At 56.5% G+C, this 19,502-nt stretch overlaps 1 protein-coding gene across 2 annotated transcripts; it reads right to left on the bottom strand.

The window, feature by feature from the left end:
* Window positions 1-399: 399 nt before the first annotated feature.
* On the bottom strand, window positions 400-19,201 carry NTRK1 (neurotrophic receptor tyrosine kinase 1). Of its 2 annotated transcripts, XM_014836937.3 has the most exons (17): window positions 18,923-19,201; window positions 15,813-15,887; window positions 15,465-15,536; window positions 13,811-13,879; window positions 12,866-13,011; window positions 12,468-12,610; window positions 9,993-10,125; window positions 8,339-8,665; window positions 7,885-7,902; window positions 7,660-7,715; window positions 7,285-7,387; window positions 6,635-6,781; window positions 6,174-6,304; window positions 5,798-5,970; window positions 2,599-2,839; window positions 2,107-2,265; window positions 400-794 (listed from the first exon to the last, which is right to left on the bottom strand). In XM_014836937.3, exons 1-17 carry the CDS (start codon window positions 19,132-19,134, stop codon window positions 609-611), a joined length of 2,391 nt encoding a protein of 796 aa, XP_014692423.3. In that variant the 5' UTR covers window positions 19,135-19,201; the 3' UTR covers window positions 400-608. The 2 variants fall into 2 exon arrangements, with proteins under 2 accessions (XP_014692423.3, XP_070353616.1); XM_070497515.1 differs by lacking the exon at window positions 7,885-7,902.
* Window positions 19,202-19,502: the final 301 nt, after the last annotated feature.

The following is a 19,502-nucleotide window of genomic DNA, read 5'->3' as shown; positions in this document are numbered from 1 at the left end:
CTCTCTCATCCATTTGTTCTACTTTGTGCACGCTCTGTTCTGGGCACCCCAGTACAGGAAAGACTCCCACCAATGCTTCCATCCTGTCCACCATGACATCTAACTTCCATCCCTCCCACTGCAGCACCAGCCTTCCTGAACGTGAAGTACAGAGATAGGCAAGTGAGGTCTGAAGCTCTGGGAAGCCTGACTTGAGGCTGCCTCACCACCAGGTGAACAGGGTGACCACAGGACTGGGAGGCAAACCACAGCCACAAGGTGGAAGTGACAGCTGCATGGAGAGGGGTAGGCAGCTGTGGGGAACCAGAGAGAGGGCAGATCCCAGAGAGTCATCCCCCTACCTGAGTCCCCATACCCCTTCCCAGAACGACGTCATCCCAAGAATTGGCAAGAGACACGGCCAAGGGGTAATAAATATAATTGCTATGACGGAACCCTGCCTAGAGAAGCAGGACCATCCTCCACTCCCAGGCCCCACTTGTCCCCTCCGGCATGCTGAGGGTGAGTTGGATGCTTTGAGATCACCCTGGGGCTGCTGGGAGCTGTGGGGCTTGCTGAGGGCAGGCCCCATGTTCCAGCTACCCAACCCCAGCCCCCGCGCCAGCCCCCTAGCCCAGGACGTCCAGGTAGACGGGAGGTGCCTGGACCAGGGCTTGCAGCCGAGCATGCACGTCTTTGATGCTGTGTCGTTGCTGGGGCTCCCGCTGCCAGCAGCCCCGCATAATGGCGTAGACCTCGGGTGGGCAGGCACGCGGCCGCTCCAGCTCACGTCCCTGTGTGATGCACTCGATCGCCTGGGGCCACCGAGGGGAGAGAGGAGGGCAGCCTGGGTCGGGAGCAGCAGCGTGAGGCCAGCCCCAGCACTGCCCCTGCCTCACTGAGGTTCTCAGGGCAGGTCACACAACATGTCTGGGCCTCTTGGCTACTAACAATCTAAAAGGATGCAGAGAACCCCAAGATTCCTTTCCACTCTGACACTGAGCAGTGGGAGGGATGAAGGCTGGAGAGACTCTGAGAAGGTTGGGCTGAGGTAGGACTGCTCCTCCAAGGGCTGGAATCAGACCCTCAGAAGACTTGCCAGGTGGGGTGAGGAAGGGGTGGGCCTGAGGCATTTGCCAAATCCATCAGCACAGTGTTGAGGGCTGAATGGAGGAAGGGAAAGCCCTCTGCTTTCCGCTCCAGGGGACAAAAAGAAAACAGAGCTGGATTGCTGGTAAAGGCCTTGACAAATGGCTGGCTGGCATTTTAAGGGAGAGGGCAACCCCACTTTCTTTTCTCTTCTGTCGGTACCACTCTGTTGGGACCTAGGTCCTCTGAAAAGAAACTACAGCTGGAAAGATCAAAGTTAGACTCCAGGAAGGACCACTAGAGCAGCTAAAAGAGCCAAAGAAGAAAAGATGGTGGCAGGGAGATGGTTGCAGGGACCTGGAGCCTCTTCCCCCTTTTTTCCTCCCTCCCCATTAGAAGACTTGGGTTATAGGCAGCACTAATTCCATTCCTTCTCTCAGTGCTTGAGAAAATTAAAATCTATAACCCTCTCCCCCACCCCACCAGCCTCCAGGGAGCAGACTGCATTAGGAGGAGAAATGGAAACTGACAGCTGCGAGCCAAGGAGGGGGTGGGGGAGCTGCTCTGGGAGACAGAACACCTGGGGCCTGCTCTGACTGTGTCCAGTCAGAAGGGCACGGGGAGGAGGCAGGACCGTCCTTCCTACAGTCTAATCTCCAGCCTTCCTGCTGCAGTCAGGCCCTCCTGTGCTGTGCTCCTCTTCCCACAACTCTCCCACCCTGATAATGCCTATTAGGTCTACAAAATGCAGCTGGGGGGGGGGGTCTGGGCTCCATTTATGAAGTGCTTTGAGGTTCCCCCAGGAGCCCGTTGGGCCTGGGCTTAGGACAGTAAACGGAGGCAAGAATAGGAGAGGGGAAGGACGCAAGGAAAGAACAGGGTTGGGGTGGAGGGAGCGCAGTGTCGGCAGGATGCTGGATGGGTGCCTGCTGGCAGTGGGATGAAAAGCAAAAGGGCGCTCAGTTCCCTGAAAAAGGGCTCTCGGAAGGAGCAGGGAAGGGGCGGCCAGCAGGGGGTGACCCGCAGGGCGAGGCTGACCTCTGTGTTGGAGAGCTGGTACCAGGGCTGCTTGCCGTAGGTGAAGATCTCCCAGAGCACCACACCGAAGCTCCACACGTCGCTCTCGGTGGTGAACTTGCGGTAGAGGATGCTCTCGGGCGGCATCCAGCGGATGGGCAGCATCGTGCGGCCTCCCACCTGCCGGCGGGCAGGCGCCGCGTCACCTCCAGGGGGCGCCCGCATCCACAGCCTCTCCCCGCGCAGACCCGCCCCCAGCCCCGTCATTAAAAATAAATAGAAGTGGCTCTCCCGCCCCCGGCTAAGAGGGAAAAACCGATGGTGCCCTTTCTGTCCGGGATAGCGGAGACAGACCCTCCTCCACTGGAGGCCGAGGAGGTAGGAGAGGGGTTAAAAACCAGAGCCAAAGAGTGCTGGCGTGCCCAGCAAGGGCAGGCTCTCCTAGGGGGACTCAGCATGAAGCGTGTGCGCAGTTTGGATGCTGCGGGAGGGTTTGGGACGAAAGATCCTTACGCGGTAATAGTCAGTGCTGTAGATATCCCTGCTCATGCCGAAATCGCCGATCTTGACCACTAGTCCCTGACCCACCAGACAGTTGCGCGTGGCCAGGTCCCGATGCACGAAGTGCAGACCCGCCAGGTACACCATCCCCGCAGCGACCTGGCTAGCCACGGCCAGCAGCTGCCCCAGGCCCAGGGGCCCTGGAGCCACGTCCTCCCCGCCAGTCAGCAGCTTGGCATCAGGCCCGTGGGACCTGCGAGAGAGTAAGGGAGAAGGGCGGGCTGGGAGGGGAGAACCCCCAGGAGCCTGAGGAAGGGGAGGCCGGGGAGCTGGGGTGGAATGGAGGAGGGGACTCAGTGGGAATGGAGAAAGCAAAGAACAGGGGAGCCAGCTGTCTAGAGGGGCTGGGATGAGGAGCCAGAGGTGTGTCCACCTCCAGGGCTTCCACCCGGGCCGACACTTTCCACAATCATGCCTTCCTCTCAAGCAGCCCCTTTGAACTCCAACCGCAGCATTCAGCTGTCCACTGGCCCCTACAACTCTTACCCATGGACACCTCCAGCTTAGCCCTTGTCTAAATGTTCAGCATCTTCCCTGAGCCTGCCCCTGCCTCAATGAAGGGAACTGCCCCCCAGGCTCTGAGCCTGAAACCTGGGAGTCCTCCTTGATTCCTGTCTCTCTTACCTTTGCCCTCAATATCCAGCCATTCCTGTGGGGTCCTCCTTCATTCCAAAGGTTTCTTCCTTCACCCCACAGCCACCACTCCAGATCTGTCCCTGATCATTCATCTCCATTCCCCACAAGTTCCTTCTTCTGAACCTTTGCCTGAGCTGATGGCTTTGTCAGTACTGCCCTTTCCTACTAGTCAACTTTCTCCTCATCTGGTTATTTCTTCTTTATCCCAGGTATTCGTCACACATCTCCAGTACGCCAAGTGCCACAGCTACAGTGGAGAGCAGGATGCAGATAAACGGGTCACAGCAGTGCAGTGTGAGGGGCACCTGATGGGCACTCAGGGTAGGGATGGAAGAAGTTAGGGAAGGCTTCCTGGAGGAAGAGGCATCTAAACTGAGATGCAAGCCGTAAGGAAGAGCAGTGGGTAAGCCATTGGAAGGGGTCAGGGACAGGGGTGGGTGAAGTGTCTGGGAGGGAGGCTCAGTGTGCTAGGCAGAGGGAACTGTAAGTACAAAGGCCCGGAGGCAAGAAGGAGCAGACGGCTTCTCCTAGGGGAAGTCTGCCAGACTCGTCTAGGAGCTTTCATGATTCCCTCCCTTGGCTCCCCGTGCTCCGTGCAGCATTTAGAGCCGTTTCTCCACAGCATGGGCCCCAGATGGCGGCATGCCCCTGGCCCGCATCCCCAGCCCCCAGCGCCGAGCCCACACTGTGTCTGTGAACAAGGGGAAGGGCTCCTCCCTGGCCTTCTCTTGCCTCCAGTTTCTCGGTCACCTCCACACTCATCTCGGGTCTGGCATGGTCTCCCTCCTGCTCCGCACCCTCCATGGGCTCCTCCCCAGCCCCAGGATTAGCTCAGCCGCTGCATTGTCTCCCAGCTGAATTCTGCAGCCTGACTGCATGAACGACCTGTCACTCGTAAGGGAGTGTTTGGGGACCAAATCGTGACCATCACCTGGACAACCACACCATGCTTTCTCATTCAGAGCCACAGTCCCCTCGTTGTCCCTCTTACTGGTGGGGAAACTGAGGTCAGAGAGAAAAGCTACTTGGCAAAGAAGTCTCAGCTAATAAGTTGCAGCTGATTCCAAAGCCTGGCCCTCTTCCTCCTCACATGGCCCCATCCTCACAGGGGGCGATCTCTTGGGAGAAGGACTGACAAAGGGAATGTGTCACCACCCGTGAGTCAGAGGTTGAGAGCAGGGCTGTGCCTGGGGTGACATCCCCTCTGGGCCACTGACTACCTGTGTGCCCTTGGGCAAGTCACTTAAATTTTCTAAGTCTCATCTGTGAAATGGGCATGTTTCTTGAAGTTATTACAATTATCAGCACAGGGCCAGCCCGGGTGGCCTAGTGCCTAGGTTTGGCATGCTCTGCTTCAGTGGGCTGGGTTCCATTCCTGGGCATGGACCTACACCACTTGTGGCCATGTTGTGGTGGTGGCCCACATAAAAAGTGGAGGAAGATTGGCAACAGATGTTAGCTCAGGGCGAATCTTCCTCAGAAAAAAAAAAAATATATATATATATATATATATATCAGCACCAAGCAGTAAACGTATCAGAGTTGTTCTGTCCAAAGCCAAATAAATGAATTTTTGGTAACTCTCTTCAAGTATAAATTGCCATATATGCTTGGAGACTTTGAAAAATAAATATATATTTATATTATTATACAATAGTCCCTCCTTATCAGCAGAGATCTGTTCCAAGACCCCCAGTGGATGCCTGAAACCATGGATAGTACCGAACCCTATATAGACTGTGTTTTCTCCTGATACATACATACCTATCACAAAGTTTAATTTATAAATTAGGCACAGTAGGAGATTAACAACCATAACTAATAAGATAGAACAATTGTAACAATATACTGTAATAAAAGTTATGTGACTCTCTCTCACTCAAAATATCTTATCGTACTATCCTCATCCGTCTTCTTGTGATGATGTGAGACGGTACCATGCCTACGTGATGAGATCAAGTGAGGTGTAGGCATCGTGCCACAGTGTTATTTTTGGACCTCGGTTGACCACAGGGAACTGACACTGTGGATAAAGGGGGACTACTGTACAGATATATAGGTACAAGCATGTACCGCCATGATAAGAAAGAACTGTACAGTATATAACGTGGTGCCTGAACATAGAAAGTGCCTGACAAACGTTTGTTGTTGTTGCTGTTGTCTAGTTATCTTAACTGCCACCTCCTACAGGCCTGGCTTCTGCGTGCCACACACAAATGCACACGGACCCTCTGCAAAGCCCTCCCGTCCTGAAGTTTGAGCTCAGGACTTCCGCTAGCGCAGCCTCCCTGACTGCTGTGCTCCCTGTCTACCTCCCTGACACTCCGTCCTTCGCCCAGACTGTCACATTCACACATCTGCCCCAGAGCTCCTTGGGGACAGGAGCCATGCCTTCCTGCTTCTTCTTGGTGTCCCTCCTCAGTTCAAAAGACAAGCAGAGATGTGCCTGTAGGGAAGGGGGGACGGGGCTCAGAGCGCGGGGCCAGGGGCCAGCGCTGGGGCCAGGCGCTCGTACCGGAGGAAGCGGTTGAGGTCACCATGCCGCATGTACTCAAAGACCATGAGCAGCGGGCGGCCCTCGGTGCAGACGCCGAAGAAGCGCACGATGTGCTGGTGCTGCAGCATGGTGAGCAGCTCAGCCTCGCGCTGGAAGTCTTGCCGAGCGCTCTCCGACACCTCTTTCAGCGCCTGGGTGGTAGGGCCAGGGACAGGACTGAGTGGGGGCCCAGCCCTCACCTCCCCACATCCAAGGTGGCCCACCTTGTGAGCCCCAAGTTGTGAGCCATGCCAGACCCCAGCATGCCACCCCCCAGCTTGACCACCCTGTCCTGGAATGATGGTGCTCCAGGAGGTGGACCCAGGCCAGCCGTCCCTCACAGACAAGCTCCTACCTTGACGGCCACCAGCATCTTGTCCTGCTCAGGCAGCAGGTTGTGGCACTCGGCAAGGAAGACCTTCCCAAAGGCACCCTCCCCCAGCTCCCACTTGAGCACGATGTCTCGGCGCTTGATGTGATGAACACCTGCGGAGGGGCTGGCAGGATCAGACAGGAGCCCAGTTTGGGGAAGGATGGGGTGGGGGCAAGGACAGGACTGTGTAGCAGGGCTGTATGCTGTGCAAGTGTGCCAGCCAGGGGATGGATGGGGACTGAAATTGAGCCTTTACTCCACCACGCCCCGTGCTGTGGGGTGGATGGGGTGGGGGTAGGGTGGAAGGAAGGCTTGTTCAGACCTGGGGTGGGCAAAGGTGATGACACAGTAGCTTCTACACACACACACTCACGCGTATGCACGTGTGCACCCAAACGTGTCTACAGGCTCGCCCCCACCCTTGACCCAGCACAGCCCCTCACAGGCATCACTGAAGTATTGTGGGTTCTCGATGATGTGGCCTTGGAGCCCAGAGCCTTTGCCCTCAGTAGGAGACAAGGAGCTACCACCCAATGTCATGAAGTGCAGGGACATGGCCAGTCCATCCTCTGGAGCCAGCACAGCGGGACCTGGGGAGGAGACAGAGCTACATGGAGGAGTCACAGCCCAGGCACATACCTTGGCCCCTGCCAGGTTGCAGGGTGCCAAGTGACCCCATCTTGTGACTTGCAGGGGAGGAACAGAAGAGCTAGGGAGCAAGACAGCAGGCGGGGGAAGGGGAGGCACTGTGGCCTCTCTCTGTCTGGAGCCTCTCCAACCCCAGGCCCCATGGGCCGCCAAAGAACTCCCCCACCGCCCCCCCGCAGAGCTCAGCCCTCCCAGACCCACTTAGTGTTTGACTACAATCCAGCCGCCAATTAGCAGCTGCTCCCTCTGAAACTACCCCAGCAGCAGCCCCGACACACACGCTCTCGAGCCCGCAGCCAGGCCCTCACGTACCCCAAACACGCACTCGCTCAACTCCACGTGTGCACAGGCCCCTCGTGCAGAGGACAGAGTCAGAAAGGGCCAGGAGGAAACCAAGCCAGCAGGACAGACTGACAGCCCGCCCCTCTGCAGCCCCCCAACTCACGGTTGATGCCAAACTTGTTCCTCCGTCCACATTTGTTGAGCACAAGGAACAGCGTAGAAAGGAAGAGGCAGGCAAAGACAGCCAGGCCCACGGCCACAGAGACCTGGGGGTAGGGGGTTAGATCTGGGGCTTCTCCTGTGCTCTCAGAGCTCCCCGATAGCAAACTGTTTCTCCATCTTGCAGAGGAGCCCAGAGCCAGGCTCCCCACCTGCCTCCTCCCCGCCGTGCCCCAGGCCGTGGTTGTGACGGTGGCTGACCAAGCCCCCGCCAGACTGTAGTGATCCCCACACTCTGATCAGAAGTGACATGCAGATGAGCGCCCAGCCCAGCCTCCCAATCCCAATTCCTCGACAAGCTTCCACCCCACAAGCTCACCCCAAAGTGTGTCTCATCCTTCTTCTCCACTGGGTCTCTGGATGTGCTGTTTGTGTCTGGGGGACACAGAGCAGGAAAGGTGGGCCTTGGCACACACCAAGTCTCCTCTAGCAATTCCCCACCCTGGCCCCAGCTGACCCCTCGGGGATCAGGTCAGCTGTGCCCTCTGCCCCAGCCTCAGCTCCAGGGGCCAGACAGACATGCCCTCCAGCCTGGGCTACTCACCCACTGGCGAGAAGGAGACTGCAGCGGGAGGGAGGAGAGAAAGCAGTCAGATGGGAGAGGAGAGCAGCAAGCCCCTTCCCCCTCTGGGATCATCCCTTCATGGGGTGGAGGTGGGATGGGGCAGTGGGGCTGCTGGACCTCAAGGGAGATGATGCACATGGCCCTTTTCCAGCTGGGCTGTGGATGCCCTGGGACACGGCTCTCTCTTCAGCCAGCTCAAGTGGATGGAATAGCTCAGGGGTTCAGGACTCCTGGGGCTTGGGGGAGGCAGGGGCAAGGAGGCCAGCACAAAGCTGGACACCAGAATTCCAGGCTCCTTTCTGTCCAGGACCAGGCACTCCAACTTCTGGGGTCAGGATCACAGCAGGAAGTGGGCCAGGCCTCCCTGGACACCTGGATCTGTACCCAGGTGGAGCCCAGGGAGCAGGGGCAGGGTTCAGGGTGGCCCTCGCACCAGGGATGGGGTCCTCAGGGTTGAACTCGAAAGGGTTGTCCATGAAGGCGACCATGACGGAGGCGGAGTCCTGGCCATAGGGGTTGGTAGCCAGCAGCGTGTAGTTGCCGTTGTTGACGTGGGTGGGCTGGTTGAGGCGCAGGCAGCCGTGCCGCATAGTCTCGTTGGCCGCTGACTCTAAGAACTCGGTGAAGATGAAGCTGGTCTCATTGAGCACAGAGCCGTTGAAGAGCCAGCGCAGAGTGGGTGCTGGCTGCCCGTCCACTGAGAAGGGGATGCACCAGTGGTGCTGCTCCACCGCCGTCTGCAGGTGCACGCTGGCTGGGACTGTGAGCCAGAGAGTCACAGTGAGAAGTCAGGGGGTATCTGAAGGGAACCCAGCCCGAACCTGACAGGTCCAGGGGAGGAAGCTGGGGAGAGCCAGAAATCAGATGGTGGGCCTAAGAGAAACTGGTCAGGAGGCCCTAAGACGTTCACAAGGAGAAACATTTTGAAGACAGTGGACAGTATATCTTAAATAAAGCAGGCAGCAGGTGTATGAAATTCAGAAGCTTAAAGAATTTAAGAGGAGGGCTTAAAGTATATAAGTAACAGCCTTAGAGATGTGGGGTACCAGTTTATAGAAATTAAACATGGAGTTTTTTGGATAAGGGTAAAATTAAGTGTCATCAAACTTAAGAAGATCGGGAGGAGGCCTAAACATCAAACAAGCAAAAAACCCAGTTAAAAACCTTTTTGAAAAAAGATATGGGTTTGAAATAGACCCAACCTGAAAAAAGGGAAATCCCCTCAATAATAGAAAATATATATATATAATCAACATCTACAGTTGATACTGGAATTCTAGCCAGCACTCCTGCAATGGAATACTATTCAGCAGTGAATTGAATGACCTATAGCTACTCCCATTAATATGGATGAATCTTACAAATAAAATGTTGAGTGAAAGAAACTAGACATAAAATGATACTTACAGTACGATTCCATTGATATATGTACAAGAACAAAACGAGACCATATCGATAGGGAAGGATATGTGTGTAAAATTATTTTTAAAAGCAAGGAAATGATTATCACAAAAGTCAGGATGGGGTGGAAGAGAAGGACGGGCTCTGAATGGGGAAAGGAAGGGAGTGTCTTCTGAAATGCTGGTAAGAATAATTGTTGTTTAAAGTGTTTATCTTTTATGTACATATCTATGTACATTATATTTCAGAAGAAAAATTATATAACGTAGAAGATTTAAAATAATTTGTTGGCAGACCTAGAGAAATTAGGCAGCAAGCCTAAAGATGAACTTGGCAGAGGGATTTCTTCTTTTAAAACTAGGATGTAGGGTGAAAGTCCTACAAAGGGACGGGCATGAAGAAATACAGCAGAGCATTGAGAACAGCGGGGCAGCTGGCGTTGAGGGCCTCAGGTAGCAAGACTTGGGCAGGGGGCCAAAAAGAAATCCATCTGCGTCCCTCTGGCCTTGACAAGCCCCCAGGACTTCCCCCAAAGGATCAGGTTTTCATGGGAATCTGGAAACAGCTGGGAGGGAGCAGCTGTGGAGACATACATCCCACCCCCTTCCTCCAGCCCCCCACCCTCACATCCTCTTTTCAGGGGAGAAGGGATGGGGGTGGGTACAGGGGCAGACATTGGGACTCACAGGAGACGTTGACCTGAACAGAGACTTCAGCCCGGCCCACATCATTCTCTGCCCAGCATGTCACATTCTTCCTATTGAGATCACTGGTGACATTGGCCAAGGTCAGCCCCAGGGATGGTAGACCCCCAGATTGCTGAATCAGGGAAGAGAGAGGAAAACCAGGAAGAGTGTCAGCTGGCTTGGGGCTGGAGGCAGGGGACTGGAGCTGATGTCTTTGGGGGGCCCCTCTGGCTCCACATGGAAAAAGAGAGGGGGACTGGAAGGGGAGTAGGCTGAGGGTAGAGATATGGGAGAGAATATGGCAGGGAATAGCCCTCCTCCCTTAGAGCTTGTTCGAAGGCTATCTCCTGGATCATTTATTTAATGATCTGAAAAACCTAGACCATAACCAATGACCTCAAAATAGGCACAAATACCCTGAACCAAAACCACTCATCTAAGCAGATAAATAGAGTTCATGAATCCCAAATACCAAATATACACAACTCACTGAAGAGCCAACTAGCACCTCACCACCTACGCATTCTTGTTTTACACAGTTCTAACAAACTTAGTCTCAGCCCGAGGAAGATCAGAAACAAAGAGATGGCGCTGATAACAGGGCAGCAGGTACAAGCAACAGTAGCCTCGTGACCTCCTTTGGCAGATGAAGACAGAGAGTGAAGTTAGAGAGGCAAAGTGACTTGATTCTGAGTCATCAAAAGATTGAATCAGGTTCAGATTCTCTCCCTAAGAAACCATGGACATGTGGAAGTTATCTGACCTTAAGACAATTCTTAATCTTGCTGAACCATGGGGGTTTTTTTTGTTTTGTAAGCTGAAGAGGTAGACAGAATGATCTTTCATCATTTTAAATGATCTTTCATCATTTTAGAAAGCTATTTTCATAAAATGATGAAAATAAATGGAGTAGTGGACAAATCCCATTTATTTGGAAATTTCATAATTTCCGGATAAACGTGGAATCTTTTGAATAAATGCCAGAGGAGGTGAAGTTTCCCTTGGCTTCCATTGGAATATGTGAATTCAAAGATTCCAGAAGAGCTCTCCAGCCTCCCGGGCACGCTCTGGTTTCCAGCCACCTCCAGGGGAAGCCTTCCCTAAGCTTCTCGGGGCTGCCCACTCCTCCAAATCACCCTGGGGTATGGCGTCCCGTTAACTCTTCCCTTGGAGCTGCTCTGCCACCCTTTACTCTCCTGAGGGTGACCAGCCTCCCCTCCTCTCCATTTAACCCAGTTAGGGTGTGACTTTTCTATAAGAAGTTTCTAGAACACATGAGTGGTAGCAAATATGTAAATCTCCCAAAAAGCAAAGCAAAAACCTGGAATTTCTCAAAACACTCAGTTGATCAAAGGTCTCTCCACAGATGGCCATGGCCAACCTCTTGCCTCTGCCTTGTCCCTTTCCGTGATTCACTCTTGGTGGCTTTGATCTCCGGGAAGGGAAACCACTCCATGGCTAGTGGTCCCTCCGCCATGTCTGGACCCCCTCCTCCAGTGGTTCCTCCTTCAATATTGTTCCTGGGGAGTCCAGCAATTCTGGGGTTGACTCTCCTCCCAAAGTGAGGGTCTCCAAACTGAAGATCACACCCCTGGTCCTGTTGGCCTGGCTCCTCCCATGGGGTGGACCCTGTGTGTCTACCCAGAAGGGGCCAGGTTTTTGGGTGGGTACAGCCTATTGGTGGCCTCTGCTCTTCTTGCCAACAAGGCCTCCTGCGTCAGCTGTGGCTGCTCTCAGCTTCCTGTCGCCAGCTGAGGACAAAGGGCAAGGCCTATGAAGGTGCCCAAAGACCATCTGGATAACAGAGGTAGAGGCCAGAGAGTGCCCAGAGGCAGGCAGGACACCAGAAAGCCATCACATCCACCTCTTCAGTTGACAGATAAGAAAAATGACATGCAGGCAGATTAAGGAATTTTTCCAAAAAGTCATTCCAAAAATGAATTAATGAGAAAGCTGAAACCAGACCTGTGCCTCCTTTACTATCATACACTCATCACACACATCAGAGGATGCTGCTTCCAGAATCTCCAGAAAAAAAACGGATTTCCCCCAAGAACTCGCCTGGGTGCAGGCTCACAAATATCGCACCGTCTCCCTGGGCCTCAGTTTCCTTATCTAGAAAGGGGCTGGGAGGGAGGGATGGTCTGTGGGGTCCCCCTCAGCTCCAATATGTGAAGGCTCTGTGACCCTCTGACTTGCAGCCAGCATTGTTTTCCCAGAGAGGGAGCCGAAGTCTTGGTGGATCCAGCAGAGCCTGGGGTCCCTGCTGGGCCAGGGCCCATCCTGAGGGCATGCATGTGCCTGTAGTTGCCCCACAGCATCAGCCCAAGCTCCATGGATCTAAACCATCTCTGTCCATCCCTCGCCCATGTGTGCTTCTTACTGGTTGCCTCTCTTTCCGGGTCTTTGTCCCCACCGCCCCGTCCAGGCCTCGCCCAGGGTGAGGGGGAGCGGGGGTGGGGAAGGGCTCCTCACCATCACTGTGGCTGACTCCTCCAGCTCCGTGAGGATCCAGCCGGCCTGCTCCAGGCCCTGCCCCTCCACCTGGCACTGCAGCCACACGTTGTCCCCCACGTCCACAGAGGCATTGGGCACCTGGACCTTCAGCAGGGGCACGCCTGGCCGCCCAGGATCCCCGAGGGGTGTTAGAGCAGGGAGTGGCCTCAGAACCTTACCCCAAGGCAGTGCTCCTCCCCCCACCCTCCTCAGTGACCCTGAGCCCCCCATTGGCCATGGGCCCCAACTTTCAGTTTCCCCCAGCTCTTGGCAATGCCCCAGGCCCCCTTCAGTGCCTGCTCCCCAAGCACTGCTCCATGTCCTCTCCCCAAGCCCATAACTCTTTCCCAGCCCCTTACAACACGTCCAGCACCTACCACAGTTGGTGTTGGACATGAGGGCAAGGGGCCCCTGCTGGTGACACTGCAGCTTCTGTTCACGTACTCCGCCCAGCCCCTCCTCCTCCCAGCGCTGCAGCCAGCGCAGGGCACAGGAACAGTCCAGAGGGTTCCCCAACAGGACTCTGGTGGGCGTGGGGGACACCAAGAGAGTCAGGGAAGGGACAGGTGGTGAGCCTGGAGCCCCAGAGAACGAAGTACTACAGTAAGAGGGAGAGCATTTAGTCAGTGGGGTGGACTGTCTAGAGGTGAAGGAGTGGGGACACAGGAGAAGTTCCTCTCAGGGACCCCAGTAACAAGACATTATTAAAAGAAATAGAATGCAGATCAAAGACAGCCGGCTGTGCGCCACACGGAATTCCCCTACCCTGGGCTCCCCAGGGTAACAAGCCAGGTGAGGGCTCTGAGCAGGGTGACAAGGAAGGAAGGGCACTGCCTTCCGGATGACCCAGAGACCTTAGGTGTCCACCAAGCACACGTGAACCACTGCTGTCGCCCATCCCATGCGCATGATGTGCTGGGAATGTGGGCGAACGTGCCCGTGTGCACAGGCGGTGGGCCTGTGGGTCTGCTCAGCACAGGCCCAGAGAATCGTGCCAGCCCCCAGCCTCCTGAGCACGTACAGATCAGTCGTCCAGGCCAGCTCTCCATGCCACCCCCCGCCCTGCATGCCCCCAGAGCAGTAACCCCTCAGCAGCTGGGCCTGCAGCCTCCCCTTTGATGGGGGGTTCACAGGCATGCACAGAGTCCCCAGTCTCAGCTCACAGCCAAACACGCAGTCCCCAAAGGGAGCCGCCCCCTCCAGTTCCACGTAGACACAGCCACATACCTTACACAGAGACACAAGTGCCCACGGACACACACATCTCACACACACACCCCAGCACACTTGCTGCTCTTGTCCCTGGGAGCCCCCACACTCACAGTTGCTGTAAGGAGAGGCCCTGGACAGTTTTCCAGGAGAGAGACTTCAGAGCATTGAAGGAGAGATTCCTGCAGGAGTCGAGACAGAACGAGACAGACCCTATGAGCACCTGCCACCCACCCTCAGCTCTGACCCAGAGGGAGAGAGGGGAGGGGAGGAGCCAAGGATGAAGTTGACATCTCGCTTCCCCCTCCCAACCCTGGCCACTAGAACCAGCCAGAGAGGCAATGGGGGTGAATCCCACTCTTCTCCCTGGGACAACAAGGGTTAACCCCACTTAACCCCCTCCCAAGACCCCAGGGAGCAGCTTCTGAGAGAAGAGCCGCTCTGCCCTCCCCCACCCTTGGCCCCAGCTGGCAAAGTGCTGAGGCCCCAGCTGGGGGAAGGGGCTCCATCTGTGCTCCCCTGCCCACAGAGCCCAGGACAGGGCCCAAGGAGGAGGCGAGACCGCGGCTCCCACAATGCCTTGCCCCCTACTGGATGACAAGGATCTCAGAGCGCTTCCTCAGGTCCCTTCCCCACTCCTCCTTCCTTCCCCTCCTCAGAGACTAACGAAAGACTCTGGAAGGGACCCCAGGCCCCGAGCCCCCTAGCTGTAGAGATGGAGATAGTGAGCTCAGCAGGGGGCCAGCTCCAAGCCACACAGGAAGCTGGTTTAGGAACCCCAGTACTCTGTGACTTGCACCAGGCTGCCATTCCCGGGACCCTCTGCCTCTGAGGGCCTGCCCTGACACCTCTCCTTGCCTGGCTGTCCTATAGTTTGTGGGGGCTGAGTTGAAGAGACACCACCACACAGGGATCAGAAAGACCACCCACTTTAGCCCCAGACAGATCTGGGTGTGGTTCTGTCCTGCCACTTACAGCTGTGTGGCCTCAGCCCAGAGACTTAACCTCTCTGATTCTCAGAACCTTCATCTATAAGATGGGGATAACCCTATCTCTCTCACCAGATTGATTGTGAAGATTCACTGGCAGAGGCATTGTGAGGGGTCACGAAGTACACATTTTTAACTGAAGTTTTATTGTTGCTAAATCACTGGACACAACAGAGAGTTTAGAGTGCCCAGCACAACTCTGTGAATGACAGGCCCCAAGGCCCCTCTCATCTCTCATATGCCCGTCGTGCAAAGGGGGAGCTGAACTCCTGCCCTCAGAAGGCCACGGAGGGGCTGCCAGGGACTCCAAGGGTCTCTCCTTTGGAGGGCTCTCCTGCCCACCCCTGCCCCTCCCTGTCCCCTGCAGGAGGGGTGGCCATGACTCCCAGGAAAGGGGAGGGTGATGAGTGGCAGATCTGATACCCCAGCTCCCGGGCCACCCCAGGGGCCAGGGAGGGAGTGGCAGATGGAGTCCCAGCCAGTACCTGGTGTGTATCTGAAACCTGGGAAGAAAAATGGGGCGTGAACCTATGAGAAGTGTCCCTGTAGCATGAAGCATGGAAGTAAGATAGCAAGAAGGACCTTCTAGCTGCCAGGGGTGGGAGCTGAGAGCACGACCTCCCTGAAGTCAATGAGAAGAATCCCCAGGAGAATGGGTGAGCCGACTTCCCTGACCAGGCTGGGCCTTCCTCAGAACAGTTCCTGGGGAGGGCCAAGCCCATTAGCCACCCAGTCCTGGATGTCCTCCCAGCCCCTCTGCCCAGCCCCAGCCACTCACAGGCGACTGAGCCGAGGAGTGAAATGGAAGGCATCTGGCGCCACGAAATGGAGACCACTCTTCACGATGGTGCTGGGGAGGGTGCAGAGGGTCAGCGCCCAGGGCCGTAGCCACCCTGGCCTCTCTGCCCACGCCAGCCCCAAGTCCCCAGTGCTGAGCCCTGGAGCCCTCCCCATGCCCTCATAGCCTCCTCAGCTACCCTGGGCCCCTAAGACCCCTGAGTTTTCTGACCTCCTCCAGCCCCTCAGTCCTCAGCCTCCCAAGTCCCCCAGGTCCTTAGTGCCCTTGAGCCTCTGGTCCCCCAGGCCCTGTGCTGAGCCGCACACCCACAGTCCCCAGCCCCCTCACAGGTTTCTCAGCTCCCCCAGGCCCCGCAGGTCATTGCGCTCCAGACGCTGCAGATTCTGCTGGTTCTCGATGTAGCTGTGGGGAGAGGGATGGGAGTCACAGCGGCTCAGGCCCACGGTGGAGTTCCCATAGCCACCCATCTGCTTCCCTCACAACCACACATGCACACTCACGTGCTCACAGTCACACACAGACCTGTTTACACACATACACGTGCACGGGCATGCACACACATATGCACAGAGACACACCTCCTCACATACAGTCATGCATGCATCCTAGCACCGTCACACATCTCTCACATGTGCGCGCCCAGTCATGCACATACACACGCAGAGGCATAAACATATGCACAGGAACACACCTCCTCACGTAGTCACACATGCACATGTGTGTGCACGAACTGTGCATGCTTACACTCTCACACAAGGACACACGTATATATCTCTCACAAACACACACATGTAAGTGTGAGAATGCGTGTGCATACTCACGTTCATAAACACACACAAGTCCACTCTCAGCTAGGTGTTCAGCTCTTACGCACAGGGCCTCTCCTGCACATGCTCAACAATGGGGGTCATGCTGAAACGCTTGCTTCCACAAAGGGCCTCGTCACTGCCACTGCCCCACCCAGCACGGAGGAAGCCCTGGGGTCATGCAAATATACCTGGCGCTCCCAAACACGCCTGCTCTGGGCTCACCCATCGCGCCACACACACATATACAAACCCCACCCTCTCCCCTCAAGGCCACTGGCCCCTCCTCACACTCAAGCAGCAACCCCTACTCCCCCACCCCATCTTTCAGCAGAGCAAGCGAGAGGCATGGAGGCTGTCAGTCAGGGACCCCTTGAACCTCTGCCTGCCCTAGGAGGGACCCAGGAAGGAGGAGAGGTGCAATGAGAAGATGGAGTCAGAGTTGGGGCGCGGACTGGCTGAGAGAGCAGCGATGGGAAGGCTCAACATCGGGGGCAGAAAAACACCGACAAAGAGAAACGGACAGGAAAAGACTGGCAGAGAGAGAGAGAGACAGGCAAGGAGAAAGACAGATAAGGAAAGGGAGACAGATAGATAAGGACAGAGAGCCAGAGAAAGCAAGACAGGGAGACGAGAAAGAAAGAAGTAAGAGCAGGCATGTGGGAATGGGGGATGGCTGACGCCCTATGCCCTGCCCCACTTCTGGATCTGGAACACCACGGAGTTCCTGAGAAGTCAGCTGCCCGGCAGTGGGACGTCAGCGTATCCCACACACACACACACACACACACATGCCAGGGGCCCCTGACTCATTGCCTGTTCTCAGAACTCTCCCCCTCTACCCTCTTACTTCCCCTAACTTGTGGGAACCAGGAGCAGCCTGAGTGACCCCTCTCCCTGTCCCCAGCCTTGGCCCCAGCAGGAAAGCCAGGTGTCAGGTCCTCAGTCCCCTGAGGCCCAGGGAGGAACCTCCAGTGACTCCGAGGGAGGGTGAGTAGGTCCCTGTCCTGCCCACACCCCCAGTCCCTGCCCAGAGGGTTTAGAGCTGTGGGGACCCAAGGAGGAGTGATAATGCAGTGGCCGGGTGTGTCGGAGCTGTCAGGCAGCGTGCTCAAAGCTGCCTCATTCGTTTGGATTCATAATCAATCTGTCTATTCGAGTCCATTATCTCCTCGTTAGCTCTGCGGGTGAGGGAGGAGGAGGGGACCGTGCAAGCGAAGGCAGGGGGTCAGGCTGCCGCCCCACCCAGAGGGACATCGCAGCTCACTACCCTGCATGCCTCCTGGTCCCCAGCCCCAGCCTATCCATGCCGTCCCTCCCTCCCTCCAGGCTGAACCCACTTTGGGCTTGGAAGGGGACTGGGAAATGAGAGAGCTGATGCGGAACAGTCAGGAGGCTGGGCTGCTCTGAAGACCCAGGGTGATGAGTGGACTGAACTGGGGGTGGCAGCTTGGATCTCATGCCCCCTCCCATCATGCAGAGAGAGACCGAGGTCCAGACCAAGACAAGGCCATGTCCTCTCCTCCTGGTCTCCCTAGGGCCATTAGAGAGAGAGACTGAGTACCTTCCCGTTAATTACCAAGATATACCCGAGTAACTCAGTGCCAATTCTTGCAGCCTGCTCAAGTAACTTCCAGACAGTGATGGCCCCTGCCTCAGATACCTTCCAGCCCATCACTGCACGAGGCCAGGTTTCCTTGCCCACCCTCTACGCCCCAGGCCACAGGAGGAGGATTTTCTAGCTGTTCATCCCCTCTTCTAGAAGTCTTGCTGGCCCCACCAGCCACATAGAATACTCAAGTATTTTCCAGTCATCACCACGTGATGCTTGAGTACCTCTAGGCCAATTATTACAGAATACTCCCATAGGTTTCACCAGCTGCTAAAAAGTACTTGAGTATTTTGTAATCAATTACTGCAGGATGTCAGAGTACTGCAGAATGTTGGAGATTCCTCCCAGTCTTGGGCCCTGAAGGGAGGAGAGTGTTCCTCAGCAACGGCCTTAACTCTCTGCCCCAAGCAGGGAGACAAGGGAGGAAAGGGAGATGGGGGTGGGGAGAGGGAAGCCGGGAAGGGGTCGTGGGATCCAAAATCAAGAGGTCGTGAGGACAAGAGATGGTGGAAATAGGGAGAAGCTGCGACTCCTCACACCTCCCACCTATTCCAGTTCAATTCCCAATTCCAGGGAAAGAGTTGGCCTTGCCTCGTCATGACAAAGAAGGAGGTGAGGTCCAATTTCCCCCTGGAAAGGAGATATGGCGGTAAGAGCGCCGAGTGAGGGGTTCTCCGCAGCTAGCCACCCCCCTGCACGAGGCCGTGCTTAGGCTCTTGTCTGAGCTCCAGAAAGCGGCTTCGAGACTGCGGGGCTCTCTCAGACCTGGTGTACCGAAAGCCACCCTGGATCTCCCCGAGGCTGCACTGAGATCTAGGCAACGTCTAGGCAGTAACTGCGGTGGCTGCCAGGGCAGCGGCGGCAGCGGAGAAAAGTCCAGGCACAACCGAGGGCTGCCGCGGTACCAGCTTCCCGCCGCGCCTGCCCCTCCGGACCCAGCTAGCAGGCGGGGAGTCCGCGCCCTCGGGGCACGGCTCTGCCCGCCGGTCCCCGCGCCCCCTCGCCCGCCGGACACTCACAGCTCCGTCAGGTTCTCGGCGCCCGGCAGGTGGCGGAGGCTATCCAGGGCCCCAGGCTGGGTGCAGCGCAGCCCCGAAGGGCCGTGGGGGCAGCAGGCATCGGGGCAAGGTGCGGCGCCGGCAGATGCCAGCATCAGCCAAGCCAGCAGGCTGCCCGGCCCGGTAGCCCGACCGTGCCAGCCGAGCTGTCCGCGCCGTCCGCCTCGCAGCATCGCGGCGGCGCCCGCCTCGCCCCGGCCGGGCCGCCGTCTGTGCGCTCGCAGCAGCGGCTGCCTGGCCTCCCGCGACATGTGCGCTGGGCGGTGTTAAAGACCCAGCCGCCAGGAAAGGGCGGAGCCAGCGGCCCCCGCCCGGACCCGCCCCGCCCCCTCCGGCTCCAACCCCTCCTCCTCCTTTCTTAAGCCCCCAACTCTGTCCCCACCGCTTTGGGGGCCCCCGCGCCAGCTTTCTCCCCCAAGACCCCCCTAGCTCCGGGAGACGCGGAGGGGCCGCCGCAGAACGCCTCAGAGGTGTCTGCTGGGAATGGGGGAACTGGGAAGTTGATACGTTATTTCTATCGGCCTAAAGCAGCTGCCTTTAG

Source organism: Equus asinus, chromosome 25 (assembly GCF_041296235.1).
Source record: "Equus asinus isolate D_3611 breed Donkey chromosome 25, EquAss-T2T_v2, whole genome shotgun sequence".
Lineage (NCBI taxonomy): Eukaryota > Metazoa > Chordata > Mammalia > Perissodactyla > Equidae > Equus > Equus asinus.
This window is presented reverse-complemented; position numbering and strand designations above follow the sequence as displayed.

What these genes read in the sequence shown, in the direction of transcription:
- NTRK1 (XM_014836937.3), bottom strand. Translation starts at nt 19,134, where the DNA reads ATGCTGCGAGGCGGACGGCGCGGACAGCTCGGCTGGCACGGTCGGGCT. An exon ending in CTGGGGGAGCTGAGAAACCT is followed by an intron (nt 15,537 to 15,812) that starts GTGAGGGGGCTG and finishes CACCCTCCCCAG; the next exon opens with CACCATCGTGAAGAGTGGTC. An exon ending in CATGTCCAACACCAACTGTG is followed by an intron (nt 12,611 to 12,865) that starts GTAGGTGCTGGA and finishes CTGGGCGGCCAG; the next exon opens with GCGTGCCCCTGCTGAAGGTC.